Genomic DNA, 18,087 nt, shown 5'->3' with positions numbered 1-18,087 from the left:
ACCTGTTTCCTCCAGCATCTTCACAAGGTCCTTTGCTGTTGTTCTGGGATTGATTCGCACTTTTCGCACCGAAGTATGTTTATCTCTAGGAGACAGAACGCGTCTCCTTCCTGAACAGTATGACGGCTGCATGGTCCCATGGTGTTTATACTTGCTTACTATTGTTTGTACAGATGAACGTGGTACCTTCAGGCATTTGGAAATTGCTCCCAAGGATGAACCAGACTTGTGGAGGTCTACAATTTTTTTCTGAGGTTTTGGCTGATTTCTTTAGATTTTCCCATGATGTCAAGCAAAGAGGTACTGAGTTTGAAGCTAGGCCTTGAAATACATCAACAGGTACACCTCCAATTGACTCAAATTATGTAAATTAGCCTATCAGAAACGTCTAAAGCCATGACATAATTTTCTGGAATTTTCTAAGCTGTTTAAAGGCACAGTCAATTTAGTGTATGTAAACCTCTGACCCACTGGAATTGTGATACAGTGAGTGATAACTGAAATAATCTGTCTGTAAACAATTGTTGTAAAAATGACTTGTGTCATGCACAAAGTAGATGTCCTAACCGACTTGCCAAAACTATAGTTTGTTAACAAGAAATGTGTGGAGTGGTTGAAAAATTAGTTTTAAGTGTATGTAAACTTCCAACTTCAACTGTATTCAGTGTATTTACACCAGGGGGGAATTTACACAAGATGTACTAAGAATGGTAGGAACACCAGTAGATATATTAGAGTAAGTTATGTCAAGAATCCAGTGTGTAAATAAATATATGATGTGTATTACTGCGTTGTTGATTTTAAGGGATTGTTAATAAGTGTTTCACTAAAAAAAAAGCCCTCAATACAACAGGTAGTTCTGCTGTCTACCTTGTTGTATTTCATTTGATTTAAACGGTGTAAATACACTCGTAGAAATATTATGATGAGCTACGTCGGGGGGGATACAGTATTTAAATACACAGTGTGAAACAGGAAGTATTATGATGAGCTGGGGGGATACAGTATTTAAATACACAGTGTGAAACAGGAAGTGACCAGTGGATTGGTGTCTCTAGCATGTGACAGCAGCGTTGGCTGTGTAGGTGTTGTGTAGGTGTTGTGTAGGTGTGTATGTGCAGTGTAGGTGTCGTGTAAGTGTCGTGTAGGTGTCGTGTATGTGTCGTGTAGGTGTAGTGTAGGTGTGTAGACCAGGTGAAAGAGCCCAGACATCTAAAGCTTGTTTTTCTCCATCTACGCTCTCTCTCTTTAAACAGAAGTGTCGTGTAGGTGTAGTGTAGGTGTGTAGACGAGGTGAAAGAGCCCAGACATCTAAAGCTTGTTTTTCCCCATCTACTCTCTCTCTTAAACAGAAGTGTCGTGTAGGTGTCGTGTAGGTGTCGTGTAGGTGTCGTGTAGGTGTCGTGTAGGTGTCGTGTAGGTGTCGTGTATGTGTCGTGTAGGTGTGTAGACCAGGTGAAAGAGCCCAGACATCTAAAGCTTGTTTTTCCCCATCTACTCTCTCTCTCTTTAAACAGAAGTGGGTCAGGCTCCATTCAAGTTGAATCTTGCTGCACATTAAAAATACATTTGAATCACTCTTTGAAGTCACCATGTTCTCATGTGTATCCAATGTTTCTGAGTTTAGGGAATGTGCCGTAGAGATATTTCCCCTTTTGAGAATTCAAATTTCAATGTGGGCCCTCCCACAATTGTCAAAGATATTGACTTTAGGTACCCCCCCCCCCTCCCCCCAAGAGACATCAGGCACCCCCAAGAGACATCAGACACCCCCAAGAGACATCAGACACCCCCAAGAGACATCAGGCACCCCCAAGAGACATCAGGCACCCCCAAGAGACATCAGGCACCCCCAAGAGACATCAGGCACCCCCAAGAGACATCAGGCACCCCCAAGAGACATCAGGCACCCCCAAGAGACATCAGGCACCCCCAAGAGACATCAGACACCCCCAAGAGACATCAGGCACCCCCAAGAGACATCAGGCACCCCCAAGAGGCATCAGACACCCCCAAGAGCTATCGTTCCACTCCTTGCCAATCGTCATGCCTAACATGATATGTCACAGAGTACAAGGAGTGGAATATTAGCAAAACAGGTTCAGGAATTTCAGGCTACTGGAATGAATCACCGAAGTCATTCCGTGAAGGTTGATCGATCCCTCCTCCGTGTTCCGTGTTCCGTTGGAATGTTGTCCCTGTAGCCACGGTGTTCCTGGAGTTCTGGAAGAGGAGGAGGGCGGAGCTGACGTATGACTGGGACCTCATCGACTGGGAGGAGGAAGAGGTTGGTCCAGACAGATGTATCTGTTTTTTTTTTTAGCATGTGAAATAATGTCAGAGACATCTACATGTATGTACACAAGTGTTCAGTCATTTCTCATTCAGCAATATCTGGTTATTTGACATGATTTCAGCTATTTCAATGTTTCTTATGATACAGTCGAGCATTGTGTGGATGGGAGGTATCTTTTGATTGGTTTCAGTCAGAAATATCAGAGTAATTGAAATGATACACTGCAGTGTATGCGTCTTTGTCCCAGGAGAATCTGCGTCCCCAGTTCGAAGCCAAGTACTCCAGGTTAGAGAGAGTAAACCATATCTCTGGCAAGCCAGAGCCTTTCCAGCCCTTCACTGACAAACTCAGCAGACTCATGATCTCTGTGTCTGGCATCTTCTTCATGGTAAGACCTTGTCATCGCATGAGTTATCAGGCTGTACTGTGGATCTGTGTCTTTCTGTTTGTGTCTGGGATCTACTTGTCATCGCATGAGTTATCAGGCTGTACTGTGGATCTGTGTCTTTCTGCTTGTGTCTGGGATCTACTTCATGGTAAGACCTTGTCATCGCATGAGTTATCAGGCTGTACTGTGGATCTGTGTCTTTCTGCTTGTGTCTGGGATCTACTTCACAGGTAAGACCTTCCATCACACAAACACAAAGGCTTTTGCTGTAGATCTGTCCTCAGTGTGTACATACTGTAAGGGTTTGGGGTCAATTCCATTTCAATTCAGTACATTCTAGAAGTACACTGAAGTGTTTTAATTGAAAATAGAATTGGAATTTTGGTTTACATTCTAAATTGACTGAATTTAAAAATAACTGACCCCCCCCCCCCCCCCCCCCCCCCCCAAAAAAAAAAAAAAAACCCTGGAACACAGTTTTCTAACTACTAGAGTGATGAACTTTCTAGCAGCCTACTACCACCCCCTGGTGGAGGGAACCCATCAATACAACAGCCACTCCTTGGAAACTGCCCCTCTGTTGTTGTGATGTGTGTATTGTTGCTCATCTACTCAACTGCAATAGGACGTGTCAAGAGTCTGTGAAATGTAACAGTGAGTCATTGTTTAACAATGTTGCTCCACAGAGTCTAGACATTTGTAAACACACGTTCCCAGACCCAGACAGGATGTATTACCCCAAAACGAACACGTTCCCAGACCCAGACAGGATGTATTACCCCAAAACTGACACGTTCCCAGACCCAGCCAGGATGTATTTTCCCCAAAGCTAACACATTCCCAGCCAGGATGTATTACCCCCAAAACTAACACGTTCCCAGACCCAGACAGGATGTATTACCCCCAAAACTAACACATTCCCAGACCCAGACAGGATGTATTACCCCAAAACTAACACGTTCCCAGACCCAGACAGGATGTACTACCCCCAAAACTGACACGTTCCCAGACCCAGACAGGATGTATTACCCCCAAAACTAACACGTTCCCAGACCCAGACAGGATGTACTACCCCCAAAACTAACACGTTCCCAGACCCAGACAGGATGTACTACCCCCAAAACTAACACGTTCCCAGACCCAGACAGGATGTACTACCCCCAAAACTAACACGTTCCCAGACCCAGACAGGATGTACTACCCCCAAAACTGACACGTTCCCAGACCCAGACAGGATGTATTACCCCCAAAACTAACACGTTCCCAGACCCAGACAGGATGTACTACCCCCAAAACTAACACGTTCCCAGACCCAGACAGGATGTACTACCCCCAAAACTAACACGTTCCCAGACCCAGCCAGGATGTATTACCCCAAAACTGACAGCTTCATAAGTAGTCTAGTTCTGCTGTATATTTCTGTCTCTCGCCCCTTCCACTTTCTATCTGTGTGTGTGTGTATCTGTGTGTGTATCTGTATGTGTATCTGTGTGTGTATCTGTGTGTGTATCTGTGTGTGTATCTGTGTGTGTATCTGTGTGTGGTTATATGTTTGTCTCCTCTCCAGATTTCTCTGGTCCTGACAGCGGTGTTTGCGGTGGTCGTGTTCCGACTGATTGCCATGGAGAAGTTTGCATCGATCGACTGGGAGTTTGTCAAGAAGAACTGGCAGTTTGCCACCTCTGGAACGGGAGTCTGTATCAACTTCATGATCATCATGTCTCTGAATGTGGTGGGTTCTGGCCTTATAACCCTCTGGAACGGGAGTCTGTATCAACTTCATGATCATCATGTCTCTGAATGTGGTGGGTTCTGGCCTTATAACCCTCTGGAACCAGAGTCTATATCAACTTCATGATCATCATGTCTCTGAATGTGGTGGGTTCTGACCCTATAACCCTCTGACACCAGAGTCTGTATCAACTTCATGATCATCATGTCTCATTGTGGTGGATTTTGACCCTATAACCCTCTGACACCAGAGTCTGTATCAACTTCATGATCATGTCTCATTGTGGTGGGTTCTGGCCCTATAACCCTCTGACACCGGAGTCTATATCAACTTCATGATCATAATGACTCTGAATGTGATGGATGTCTTACCAAACTGTTATGCCAAGCCACCTCATCCACAATCGGATATTGTTGTGTATTGATCCACTGGATAATGTTGCATATTGATCTACAAGATAATGTTGCATATTGATCCACAGCCAAATTGTAACTTTCTTATCACCATGTCTGTGAATGTGATGGGTATATGGGTGGGTATCTGTAATGTGATGGGTATCTGTGATGGTATCTGGGTGGGTATCTGTAATATGATGGTATCTAGGTGGGTATCTGGGTGGGTATCTGTAATGTGATGGGTATCTGGGTGGGTATCTGTAATGTGATGGGTATCTGTGATGTGATGGTATCTGGGTGGGTATCTGTAATGTGATGGGTATCTGTGATGTGATGGTATCTGGGTGGGTATCTGTAATGTGATGGATGGGTATCTGGGTGGGTATCTGTAATGTGATGGGTATCTGGGTGGGTATCTGTAATGTGATGGGTATCTGGGTGGGTATCTGTATTGTGATGGGTATCTGTGATGTGATGGTATCTGGGTGGGTATCTATAATGTGATGGTATCTGGGTGGGTATCTGTGATGTGATGGTATCTGGGTGGGTATCTGTGATGTGACGGTATCTGGGTGGGTATCTGTAATGTGATGGTATCTGGGTGGGTATCTGTGATGGTATCTGGGTGGGTATCTGTAATGTGATGGTATCTGGGTGGGTATCTGTAATGTGATGGTATCTGGGTGGGTATCTATAATGTGATGGTATCTGGGTGGGTATCTGTGATGTGATGGTATCTGGGTGGGTATCTATAATGTGATGGTATCTGGGTGGGTATCTATAATGTGATGGTATCTGGGTGGGTATCTGTGATGTGATGGTATCTGGGTGGGTATCTGTAATGTGATGGTACCTGGGTGGGTATCTGTCTCAAAACAACTTTGTTATTCTCTCTTCAGGTATATGAAAAGGTGGCTTACCTTCTCACCAATTTAGGTGAGCATAACCCTTGTTAAGATACACATATGTTGCTTCACTAACAGCTTCAGAAGTACATGTCACCTTCTGTCATCTCTCTCTCTCCCCCTCTATCTCTTCCTCTCTCTCTCTCTCTCTCTCTCTCCCTCTCTCTCCCTCTATCTCTTCCTCTCTCTCTCTCTCTCTCTCTCTCTCTCTCTCTCTCTCTCTCTCTCTCTCTCTATCTCTCTCTCTATCTCTCTCTCTTCCTCTCTCTCTCTCTCTCTCTCTCTCTCCCCCTCTATCTCTTCCTCTCTCTTTCTCTCTCTCTCTCTCTCTCTCTCCCCCTCTCTCTTCCTCTCCCCCTCTATCTCTTCCTCTCTCTCTCTCCCCCTCTCTCTTCCTCTCTCTCTCTCTCTCTCTCTTTCTCTCTCTCTCTTTCTCTCTCTCTCTTTCTCTCTCTCTCTTTCTCTCTCTCGCTCTCTCTCTCTCTCTCCCCCTCCTTCTCTCTGTAGAACACCCACGGACTGAGTCAGAATGGGAGAACAGTTTTGCTCTCAAGATGTTTCTCTTCCAGTTTGTAAACTTGAACAGCTCTACGTTCTACATCGCTTTCTTCCTTGGAAGGTAACTATTAAAGGTCACCTTAATAAATGTCGTAACGGATGTCTTTTTTTTGGGGAAGCCGCCCTCAATAAATATAACAGCAGAAGTTCTACAGGCTCCCCCTTTCTTTTCCATTGCAGGTTATTTTTTTCGATGTGATAGTTTTTTTTCTAAATTCAATTTAATGATTCCTCATATTCCCCGAATAAGCTGATTCACCAAATAAGTTGTCTGTGTGAGTAAGGTTCTGTGCAAGTTTCAATTCCCCCCCCCCCCCCCCCCCCCCCCCCAGCTCACAGTTAGTACTGTGTTGAACTGTCCTGAGAATGAAACTGAAGCTAATGTCTTCACTCTGACTGTGTCTAGGTTCGCCGGCAGACCAGGGAAATATAACAAACTTTTCAATAGATGGAGACTGGAGGAGGTGAGTAGAGTCAGGAAGCAATTCAGCAACTAAACCATGGTCTGCATTCTAAAGGTCACCCTGTTCCCTGTAGAGAGCTCTGGCCACCCTGCAGAGAGCTCTGGTCACCCTGTTCCCTGTAGAGAGCTCTGGTCACCCTGTTCCCTGTAGAGAGCTCTGGTCACCCTGTAGAGAGCTCAGGTCACCCTGAAGAGGGTTCTGGTCACCTTGTTCCCTGAAGAGGGTTCTGGTCACCCTGTTCTCTGAATAGGGCTCTGGTCACCCTGTACCCCGTAGAGAGCTCTGGTCACCCTGTTCCTTGTAGAGAGCTCTGGTCTGCTTTATAAAAGGGAAGAATGTGGGATGTAGCCCAGGTTATGACACTGATCGATATGGTTCAGAAGGGTTTAACCAATAATGTGGGTTAAATGAGGAAGACACAATTCAGTTGAAGGCATTCAGTTGTACAACTGACTAGGTATCTCCCTTTCCCTTTACAACTGACTAGGTATCCCCCCTTTCCCTTTACAACTGACTAGGTATCTCCCTTTCCCTTTACAACTGACTAGGTATCTCCATTTCCCTTTACAACTGACTAGGTATCTCCCTTTACAACTGACTAGGTATCTCCCTTTTCCTTTACAACTGACTAGGTATCTCCCTTTCCCTTTACAACTGACTAGGTATCTCCCCTTTTCCCTTTACAACTGACTAGGTATCCCCCCTTTCCCTTTACAACTGACTAGGTATCCCCCCTTTCCCTTTACAACTGACTAGGTATCCCCCTTTTCCCTTTACAACTGACTAGGTATCCCCCCTTTCCCTTTACAACTGACTAGGTATCTCCCCTTTCCCTTTACAACTGACTAGGTATCTCCCTTTACAACTGACTAGGTATCCCCCCTTTCCCTTTACAACTGACTAGGTATCCCCCTTTCCCTTTACAACTGACTAGGTATCCCCCCTTTCCCTTTACAACTGACTAGGTATCCCCCTTTCCCTTTACAACTGACTAGGTATCCCCCCTTTCCCTTTACAACTGACTAGGTATCCCCCCTTTCCCTTTACAACTGACTAGGTATCCCCCCTTTCCCTTCCTTCCCTTTACAACTGACTAGGTATCCCCCCTTTCCCTTTACAACTGACTAGGTATCTCCCCTTCCCTTTACAACTGACTAGGTATCCCCCCTTTCCCTTTACAACTGACTAGGTATCCCCCTTTCCCTTTACAACTGACTAGGTATCCCCCCTTTCCCTTTACAACTGACTAGGTATCCCCCCTTTCCCCTTTACAACTGACTAGGTATCCCCCCTTTCCCTTTACAACTGACTAGGTATCCCCCCTTTACAACTGACTAGGTATCCCCCCTTTACAACTGACTAGGTATTTCCCTTTACAACTGACTAGGTATTTCCCTTTACAACTGACTAGGTATTTCCCTTTACAACTGACTAGGTATCTCCCTTTACAACTGACTAGGTATCTCCCTTTACAACTGACTAGGTATCCCCCCTTTCCCTTTACAACTGACTAGGTATCCCCCTTTTCCCTTTGCAACTGACTAGGTATCTCCCTTTACAACTGACTAGGTATCTCCCTTTCCCTTTACAACTGACTAGGTATCCCCCCTTTTCCCTTTACAACTGACTAGGTATTTCCCTTTACAACTGACTAGGTATCTCCCTTTACAACTGACTAGGTATCTCCCTTTCCCTTTACAACTGACTAGGTATCTCCCCTTTTCCCTTTACAACTGACTAGGTATCCCCCCTTTCCCTTTACAACTGACTAGGTATCCCCCCTTTCCCTTTACAACTGACTAGGTATCCCCCCTTTCCCTTTACAACTGACTAGGTATCCCCCCTTTCCCTTTACAACTGACTAGGTATCCCCCTTTTCCCTTTACAACTGACTAGGTATCCCCCCTTTCCCTTTACAACTGACTAGGTATCTCCCCTTTCCCTTTACAACTGACTAGGTATCCCCCCTTTCCCTTTACAACTGACTAGGTATCCCCCTTTCCCTTTACAACTGACTAGGTATCCCCCCTTTCCCTTTACAACTGACTAGGTATCCCCCCTTTACAACTGACTAGGTATCCCCCCTTTCCCTTTACAACTGACTAGGTATCCCCCCTTTCCCTTTACAACTGACTAGGTATCTCCCTTTACAACTGACTAGGTATCCCCCCTTTCCCTTTACAACTGACTAGGTATCCGCCCTTTTCCCTTTACAACTGACTAGGTATCTCCCTTTACAACTGACTAGGTATCCCCCCTTTCCCTTTACAACTGACTAGGTATCCCCCCTTTTCCCTTTACAACTGACTAGGTATCTCCCTTTACAACTGACTAGGTATCCCCCCTTTCCCCTTTACAACTGACTAGGTATCTCCCTTTCCCTTTACAACTGACTAGGTATCCCCCCTTTTCCCTTTACAACTGACTAGGTATTTCCCTTTACAACTGACTAGGTATCTCCCCTTTCCCTTTACAACTGACTAGGTATCCCCCCTTTTCCCTTTACAACTGACTAGGTATCTCCCTTTACAACTGACTAGGTATCCCCCCTTTCCCTTTACAACTGACTAGGTATCCCCCCTTTTCCCTTTACAACTGACTAGGTATCTCCCTTTACAACTGACTAGGTATCCCCCCTTTCCCTTTACAACTGACTAGGTATCTCCCTTTACAACTGACTAGGTATCCCCCCTTTTCCCTTTACAACTGACTAGGTATCCCCCCTTTTCCCTTTACAACTGACTAGGTATCCCCCCTTTCCCTTTACAACTGACTAGGTATCTCCCTTTACAACTGACTAGGTATCCCCCCTTTCCCTTTACAACTGACTAGGTATCCCCCCTTTCCCTTTACAACTGACTAGGTATCCCCCCTTTCCCTTTACAACTGACTAGGTATCCCCCCTTTCCCCTTTACAACTGACTAGGTATCCCCCCTTTCCCTTTACAACTGACTAGGTATCCCCCTTTCCCTTTACAACTGACTAGGTATCTCCCTTTACAACTGACTAGGTATCCCCCCTTTCCCTTTACAACTGACTAGGTATCTCCCTTTACAACTGACCAGGTATCCCCCCTTTCCCTTTACAACTGACTAGGTATCCCCCTTTCCCTTTACAACTGACTAGGTATCCCCCCTTTCCCTTTACAACTGACTAGGTATCCCCCTTTCCCTTTACAACTGACTAGGTATCCCCCCTTTCCCTTTACAACTGACTAGGTATCCCCCCTTTCCCTTTACAACTGACTAGGTATCCCCCCTTTCCCTTTACAACTGACTAGGTATCTCCCCTTCCCTTTACAACTGACTAGGTATCCCCCCTTTCCCTTTACAACTGACTAGGTATCCCCCTTTCCCTTTACAACTGACTAGGTATCCCCCCTTTCCCTTTACAACTGACTAGGTATCCCCCCTTTCCCCTTTACAACTGACTAGGTATCCCCCCTTTCCCTTTACAACTGACTAGGTATCCCCCCTTTACAACTGACTAGGTATCCCCCCTTTACAACTGACTAGGTATTTCCCTTTACAACTGACTAGGTATTTCCCTTTACAACTGACTAGGTATTTCCCTTTACAACTGACTAGGTATCTCCCTTTACAACTGACTAGGTATCTCCCTTTACAACTGACTAGGTATCCCCCCTTTCCCTTTACAACTGACTAGGTATCCCCCTTTTCCCTTTGCAACTGACTAGGTATCTCCCTTTACAACTGACTAGGTATCTCCCTTTCCCTTTACAACTGACTAGGTATCCCCCCTTTTCCCTTTACAACTGACTAGGTATTTCCCTTTACAACTGACTAGGTATCTCCCTTTACAACTGACTAGGTATCTCCCTTTCCCTTTACAACTGACTAGGTATCTCCCCTTTTCCCTTTACAACTGACTAGGTATCCCCCCTTTCCCTTTACAACTGACTAGGTATCCCCCCTTTCCCTTTACAACTGACTAGGTATCCCCCCTTTCCCTTTACAACTGACTAGGTATCCCCCCTTTCCCTTTACAACTGACTAGGTATCCCCCTTTTCCCTTTACAACTGACTAGGTATCCCCCCTTTCCCTTTACAACTGACTAGGTATCTCCCCTTTCCCTTTACAACTGACTAGGTATCCCCCCTTTCCCTTTACAACTGACTAGGTATCCCCCCTTTCCCTTTACAACTGACTAGGTATCCCCCTTTCCCTTTACAACTGACTAGGTATCCCCCCTTTCCCTTTACAACTGACTAGGTATCCCCCCTTTACAACTGACTAGGTATCCCCCCTTTCCCTTTACAACTGACTAGGTATCCCCCCTTTCCCTTTACAACTGACTAGGTATCTCCCTTTACAACTGACTAGGTATCCCCCCTTTCCCTTTACAACTGACTAGGTATCCGCCCTTTTCCCTTTACAACTGACTAGGTATCTCCCTTTACAACTGACTAGGTATCCCCCCTTTCCCTTTACAACTGACTAGGTATCCCCCCTTTTCCCTTTACAACTGACTAGGTATCTCCCTTTACAACTGACTAGGTATCCCCCCTTTCCCCTTTACAACTGACTAGGTATCTCCCTTTCCCTTTACAACTGACTAGGTATCCCCCCTTTTCCCTTTACAACTGACTAGGTATTTCCCTTTACAACTGACTAGGTATCTCCCCTTTCCCTTTACAACTGACTAGGTATCCCCCCTTTTCCCTTTACAACTGACTAGGTATCTCCCTTTACAACTGACTAGGTATCCCCCCTTTCCCTTTACAACTGACTAGGTATCCCCCCTTTTCCCTTTACAACTGACTAGGTATCTCCCTTTACAACTGACTAGGTATCCCCCCTTTCCCTTTACAACTGACTAGGTATCTCCCTTTACAACTGACTAGGTATCCCCCCTTTTCCCTTTACAACTGACTAGGTATCCCCCCTTTTCCCTTTACAACTGACTAGGTATCCCCCCTTTCCCTTTACAACTGACTAGGTATCTCCCTTTACAACTGACTAGGTATCCCCCCTTTCCCTTTACAACTGACTAGGTATCCCCCCTTTCCCTTTACAACTGACTAGGTATCCCCCCTTTCCCTTTACAACTGACTAGGTATCCCCCCTTTCCCCTTTACAACTGACTAGGTATCCCCCCTTTCCCTTTACAACTGACTAGGTATCCCCCTTTCCCTTTACAACTGACTAGGTATCTCCCTTTACAACTGACTAGGTATCCCCCCTTTCCCTTTACAACTGACTAGGTATCTCCCTTTACAACTGACCAGGTATCCCCCCTTTCCCTTTACAACTGACTAGGTATCTCCCTTTACAACTGACTAGGTATCCCCCCTTTTCCCTTTACAACTGACTAGGTATCTCCCTTTCCCTTTACAACTGACTAGGTATCCCCCCTTTTCCCTTTACAACTGACTAGGTATCTCCCTTTACAACTGACTAGGTATCTCCCCTTCCCTTTACAACTGACTAGGTATCCCCCTTTTCCCTTTATAACTGACTAGGTATCCCCCCTTTCCCTTTACAACTGACTAGGTATCCCCCCTTTCCCTTTACAACTGACTAGGTATCCTCCCTTTCCCTTTACAACTGACTAGGTATCCCCCCTTTCCCTTTACAACTGACTAGGTATCCCCCTTTCCCCTTTACAACTGACAAGGTATCCCCCCTTTCCCTTTACAACTGACTAGGTATCCCCCCTTTCCCTTTACAACTGACTAGGTATCCCCCCTTTCCCTTTACAACTGACTAGGTATCCCCCCTTTCCCTTTACAACTGACTAGGTATCCCCCCTTTCCCTTTACAACTGACTAGGTATCCCCCCTTTCCCTTTACAAGTGACTAGGTATCCCCCCTTTCCATTTACAACTGACTAGGTATCCCCCCTTTCCCCTTTACAACTGACTAGGTATCCCCCCTTTCCCTTTACAACTGACTAGGTATCTCCCTTTACAACTGACTAGGTATCCCCCCTTTTCCCTTTACAACTGACTAGGTATCCCCCCTTTTCCCTTTACAACTGACTAGGTATCCCCCCTTTCCCTTTACAACTGACTAGGTATCTCCCTTTACAACTGACTAGGTATCCCCCCTTTCCCTTTACAACTGACTAGGTATCCCCCCTTTCCCTTTACAACTGACTAGGTATCCCCCCTTTCCCTTTACAACTGACTAGGTATCTCCCTTTCCCTTTACAACTGACTAGGTATCCCCCCTTTCCCCTTTACAACTGACTAGGTATCCCCCCTTTCCCTTTACAACTGACTAGGTATCCCCCTTTCCCTTTACAACTGACTAGGTATCTCCCTTTACAACTGACTAGGTATCCCCCCTTTCCCTTTACAACTGACTAGGTATCTCCCTTTACAACTGACCAGGTATCCCCCCTTTCCCTTTACAACTGACTAGGTATCTCCCTTTACAACTGACTAGGTATCCCCCCTTTTCCCTTTACAACTGACTAGGTATCTCCCTTTCCCTTTACAACTGACTAGGTATCCCCCCTTTTCCCTTTACAACTGACTAGGTATCTCCCTTTACAACTGACTAGGTATCTCCCCTTCCCTTTACAACTGACTAGGTATCCCCCTTTTCCCTTTATAACTGACTAGGTATCCCCCCTTTCCCTTTACAACTGACTAGGTATCCCCCCTTTCCCTTTACAACTGACTAGGTATCCCCCCTTTCCCTTTACAACTGACTAGGTATCCCCCCTTTACAACTGACTAGGTATCCCCCCTTTCCCTTTACAACTGACTAGGTATCCCCCCTTTCCCTTTACAACTGACTAGGTATCCCCCTTTCCCCTTTACAACTGACTAGGTATCCCCCCTTTCCCTTTACAACTGACTAGGTATCCCCCCTTTCCCTTTACAACTGACTAGGTATCCCCCCTTTCCCTTTACAACTGACTAGGTATCCCCCCTTTCCCTTTACAATTGACTAGGTATCTCCCCTTTCCCTTTACAACTGACTAGGTATCCCCCCTTTCCCTTTACAACTGACTAGGTATCCCCCCTTTCCATTTACAACTGACTAGGTATCCCCCCTTTCCCCTTTACAACTGACTAGGTATCCCCCCTTTCCCTTTACAACTGACTAGGTATCCCCCCTTTCCCTTTACAACTGACTAGGTATCCCCCTTTCTCCTTTACAACTGACTAGGTATCCCCCCTTTCCCTTTACAACTGACTAGGTATCCCCCTTTCCCTTTACAACTGACTAGGTATCTCCCTTTACAACTGACTAGGTATCCCCCCTTTCCCTTTACAACTGACTAGGTATCCCCCCTTTTCCCTTTACAACTGACTAGGTATCTCCCTTTACAACTGACTAGGTATCCCCCCTTTCCCCTTTACAACTGACTAGGTATCTCCCTTTCCCTTTACAACTGACTAGGTATCCCCCCTTTTCCCTTCACAACTGACTAGGTATTTCCCTTTACAACTGACTAGGTATCTCCCCTTTCCCTTTACAACTGACTAGGTATCCCCCCTTTTCCCTTTACAACTGACTAGGTATCTCCCTTTACAACTGACTAGGTATCCCCCCTTTCCCTTTACAACTGACTAGGTATCCCCCCTTTTCCCTTTACAACTGACTAGGTATCTCCCTTTACAACTGACTAGGTATCCCCCCTTTCCCTTTACAACTGACTAGGTATCTCCCTTTACAACTGACTAGGTATCCCCCCTTTTCCCTTTACAACTGACTAGGTATCCCCCCTTTTCCCTTTACAACTGACTAGGTATCCCCCCTTTCCCTTTACAACTGACTAGGTATCTCCCTTTACAACTGACTAGGTATCCCCCCTTTCCCTTTACAACTGACTAGGTATCCCCCCTTTCCCTTTACAACTGACTAGGTATCCCCCCTTTCCCTTTACAACTGACTAGGTATCCCCCCTTTCCCCTTTACAACTGACTAGGTATCCCCCCTTTCCCTTTACAACTGACTAGGTATCCCCCTTTCCCTTTACAACTGACTAGGTATCTCCCTTTACAACTGACTAGGTATCCCCCCCTTTCCCTTTACAACTGACTAGGTATCTCCCTTTACAACTGACCAGGTATCCCCCCTTTCCCTTTACAACTGACTAGGTATCTCCCTTTACAACTGACTAGGTATCCCCCCTTTTCCCTTTACAACTGACTAGGTATCCCCCCTTTTCCCTTTACAACTGACTAGGTATCTCCCTTTACAACTGACTAGGTATCTCCCCTTCCCTTTACAACTGACTAGGTATCTCCCTTTACAACTGACTAGGTATCCCCCCTTTTCCCTTTACAACTGACTAGGTATCCCCCCTTTTCCCTTTACAACTGACTAGGTATCTCCCTTTACAACTGACTAGGTATCTCCCCTTCCCTTTACAACTGACTAGGTATCCCCCTTTTCCCTTTATAACTGACTAGGTATCCCCCCTTTCCCTTTACAACTGACTAGGTATCCCCCCTTTCCCTTTACAACTGACTAGGTATCCTCCCTTTCCCTTTACAACTGACTAGGTATCCCCCCTTTCCCTTTACAACTGACTAGGTATCCCCCTTTCCCCTTTACAACTGACAAGGTATCCCCCCTTTCCCTTTACAACTGACTAGGTATCCCCCCTTTCCCTTTACAACTGACTAGGTATCCCCCCTTTCCCTTTACAACTGACTAGGTATCCCCCCTTTCCCTTTACAACTGACTAGGTATCCCCCCTTTCCCTTTACAACTGACTAGGTATCCCCCCTTTCCCTTTACAAGTGACTAGGTATCCCCCCTTTCCATTTACAACTGACTAGGTATCCCCCCTTTCCCCTTTACAACTGACTAGGTATCCCCCCTTTCCCTTTACAACTGACTAGGTATCTCCCTTTACAACTGACTAGGTATCCCCCCTTTTCCCTTTACAACTGACTAGGTATCCCCCCTTTTCCCTTTACAACTGACTAGGTATCCCCCCTTTCCCTTTACAACTGACTAGGTATCTCCCTTTACAACTGACTAGGTATCCCCCCTTTCCCTTTACAACTGACTAGGTATCCCCCCTTTCCCTTTACAACTGACTAGGTATCCCCCCTTTCCCTTTACAACTGACTAGGTATCTCCCTTTCCCTTTACAACTGACTAGGTATCCCCCCTTTCCCCTTTACAACTGACTAGGTATCCCCCCTTTCCCTTTACAACTGACTAGGTATCCCCCTTTCCCTTTACAACTGACTAGGTATCTCCCTTTACAACTGACTAGGTATCCCCCCTTTCCCTTTACAACTGACTAGGTATCTCCCTTTACAACTGACCAGGTATCCCCCCTTTCCCTTTACAACTGACTAGGTATCTCCCTTTACAACTGACTAGGTATCCCCCCTTTTCCCTTTACAACTGACTAGGTATCTCCCTTTCCCTTTACAACTGACTAGGTATCCCCCCTTTTCCCTTTACAACTGACTAGGTATCTCCCTTTACAACTGACTAGGTATCTCCCCTTCCCTTTACAACTGACTAGGTATCCCCCTTTTCCCTTTATAACTGACTAGGTATCCCCCCTTTCCCTTTACAACTGACTAGGTATCCCCCCTTTCCCTTTACAACTGACTAGGTATCCCCCCTTTCCCTTTACAACTGACTAGGTATCCCCCCTTTACAACTGACTAGGTATCCCCCCTTTCCCTTTACAACTGACTAGGTATCCCCCCTTTCCCTTTACAACTGACTAGGTATCCCCCTTTCCCCTTTACAACTGACTAGGTATCCCCCCTTTCCCTTTACAACTGACTAGGTATCCCCCCTTTCCCTTTACAACTGACTAGGTATCCCCCCTTTCCCTTTACAACTGACTAGGTATCCCCCCTTTCCCTTTACAATTGACTAGGTATCTCCCCTTTCCCTTTACAACTGACTAGGTATCCCCCCTTTCCCTTTACAACTGACTAGGTATCCCCCCTTTCCATTTACAACTGACTAGGTATCCCCCCTTTCCCCTTTACAACTGACTAGGTATCCCCCCTTTCCCTTTACAACTGACTAGGTATCCCCCCTTTCCCTTTACAACTGACTAGGTATCCCCCTTTCCCCTTTACAACTGACTAGGTATCCCCCCTTTCCCTTTACAACTGACTAGGTATCCCCCCTTTCCCTTTACAACTGACTAGGTATCCCCCCTTTCCCTTTACAACTGACTAGGTATCTCCCCTTTACAACTGACTAGGTATCCCCCCTTTCCCTTTACAACTGACTAGGTATCCCCCCTTTCCCTTTACAACTGACTAGGTATCCCCCCTTTCCCTTTACAACTGACTAGGTATCCCCCCTTTCCCCTTTACAACTGACTAGGTATCCCCCTTTCCCTTTACAACTGACTAGGTATCCCCCCTTTCCCTTTACAACTGACTAGGTATCCCCCCTTTCCCTTTACAACTGACTAGGAATCCCCCCTTTTCCTTTACAACTGACTAGGTATCCCCCCTTTCCCTTTACAACTGACTAGGTATCCCCCCTTTCCCCTTTACAACTGACTAGGTATCCCCCCTTTCCCTTTACAACTGACTAGGTATCCCCCCTTTCCCTTTACAACTGACTAGGTATCCCCCCTTTCCCTTTACAACTGACTAGGTATCCCCCCTTTCCCTTTACAACTGACTAGGTATCCCCCCTTTCCCTTTACAACTGACTAGGTATCCCCCTTTCCCCTTTACAACTGACTAGGTATCCCCCCTTTCCCTTTACAACTGACTAGGTATCCCCCCTTTCCCTTTACAACTGACTAGGTATCTCCCCTTTCCCCTTTACAACTGACTAGGTATCCCCCCTTTCCCTTTACAACTGACTAGGTATCTCCCCTTTCCCTTTACAACTGACTAGGTATCCCCCCTTTCCCTTTACAACTGACTAGGTATCCCCCCTTTCCCCTTTACAACTGACTAGGTATCCCCCCTTTCCCTTTACAACTGACTAGGTATCTCCCTTTACAACTGACTAGGTATCCCCCCTTTCCTTTCACAACTGACTAGGTATCCCCCCTTTCCCTTTACAACTGACTAGGTATCCCCCTTTCCCTTTACAACTGACTAGGTATCCCCCCTTTCCCTTTACAACTGACTAGGTATCCCCCCTTTCCCTTTACAACTGACTAGGTATCTCCCTTTCCCTTTACAACTGACTAGGTATCTCCCCTTTCCCTTTACAACTGACTAGGTATCCCCCCTTTCCCTTTACAACTGACTAGGTATCTGCCCTTTCCCTTTACAACTGACTAGGTATCCCCCCTTTACAACTGACTAGGTATCCCCCCTTTCCCTTTACAACTGACTAGGTATCCCCCCTTTCCCTTTACAACTGACTAGGTATCCCCCCTTTCCCTTTACAACTGACTAGGTATCCCCCCT

General features: G+C 46.0%; 1 protein-coding gene across 1 annotated transcript in view; it reads left to right on the top strand.

Annotated features, from left to right (window-relative positions):
• Positions 1 to 18,087, top strand: part of ano3 (anoctamin 3) — a 120,966-nt gene that overhangs the window by 85,297 nt on the left and 17,582 nt on the right. Inside the window, exons 19-24 of the mRNA XM_036960958.1 lie at positions 2,205 to 2,287; positions 2,544 to 2,684; positions 4,252 to 4,416; positions 5,711 to 5,747; positions 6,224 to 6,335; positions 6,681 to 6,738. Of these exons, the coding sequence (XP_036816853.1) occupies positions 2,205 to 2,287; positions 2,544 to 2,684; positions 4,252 to 4,416; positions 5,711 to 5,747; positions 6,224 to 6,335; positions 6,681 to 6,738 (596 nt within the window). The remainder of the gene's footprint in view (positions 1 to 2,204; positions 2,288 to 2,543; positions 2,685 to 4,251; positions 4,417 to 5,710; positions 5,748 to 6,223; positions 6,336 to 6,680; positions 6,739 to 18,087) is intronic.

This window comes from Oncorhynchus mykiss, chromosome 2 (genome assembly GCF_013265735.2).
Source record: "Oncorhynchus mykiss isolate Arlee chromosome 2, USDA_OmykA_1.1, whole genome shotgun sequence".
Classification (NCBI taxonomy): domain Eukaryota; kingdom Metazoa; phylum Chordata; class Actinopteri; order Salmoniformes; family Salmonidae; genus Oncorhynchus; species Oncorhynchus mykiss.
This window is presented reverse-complemented; position numbering and strand designations above follow the sequence as displayed.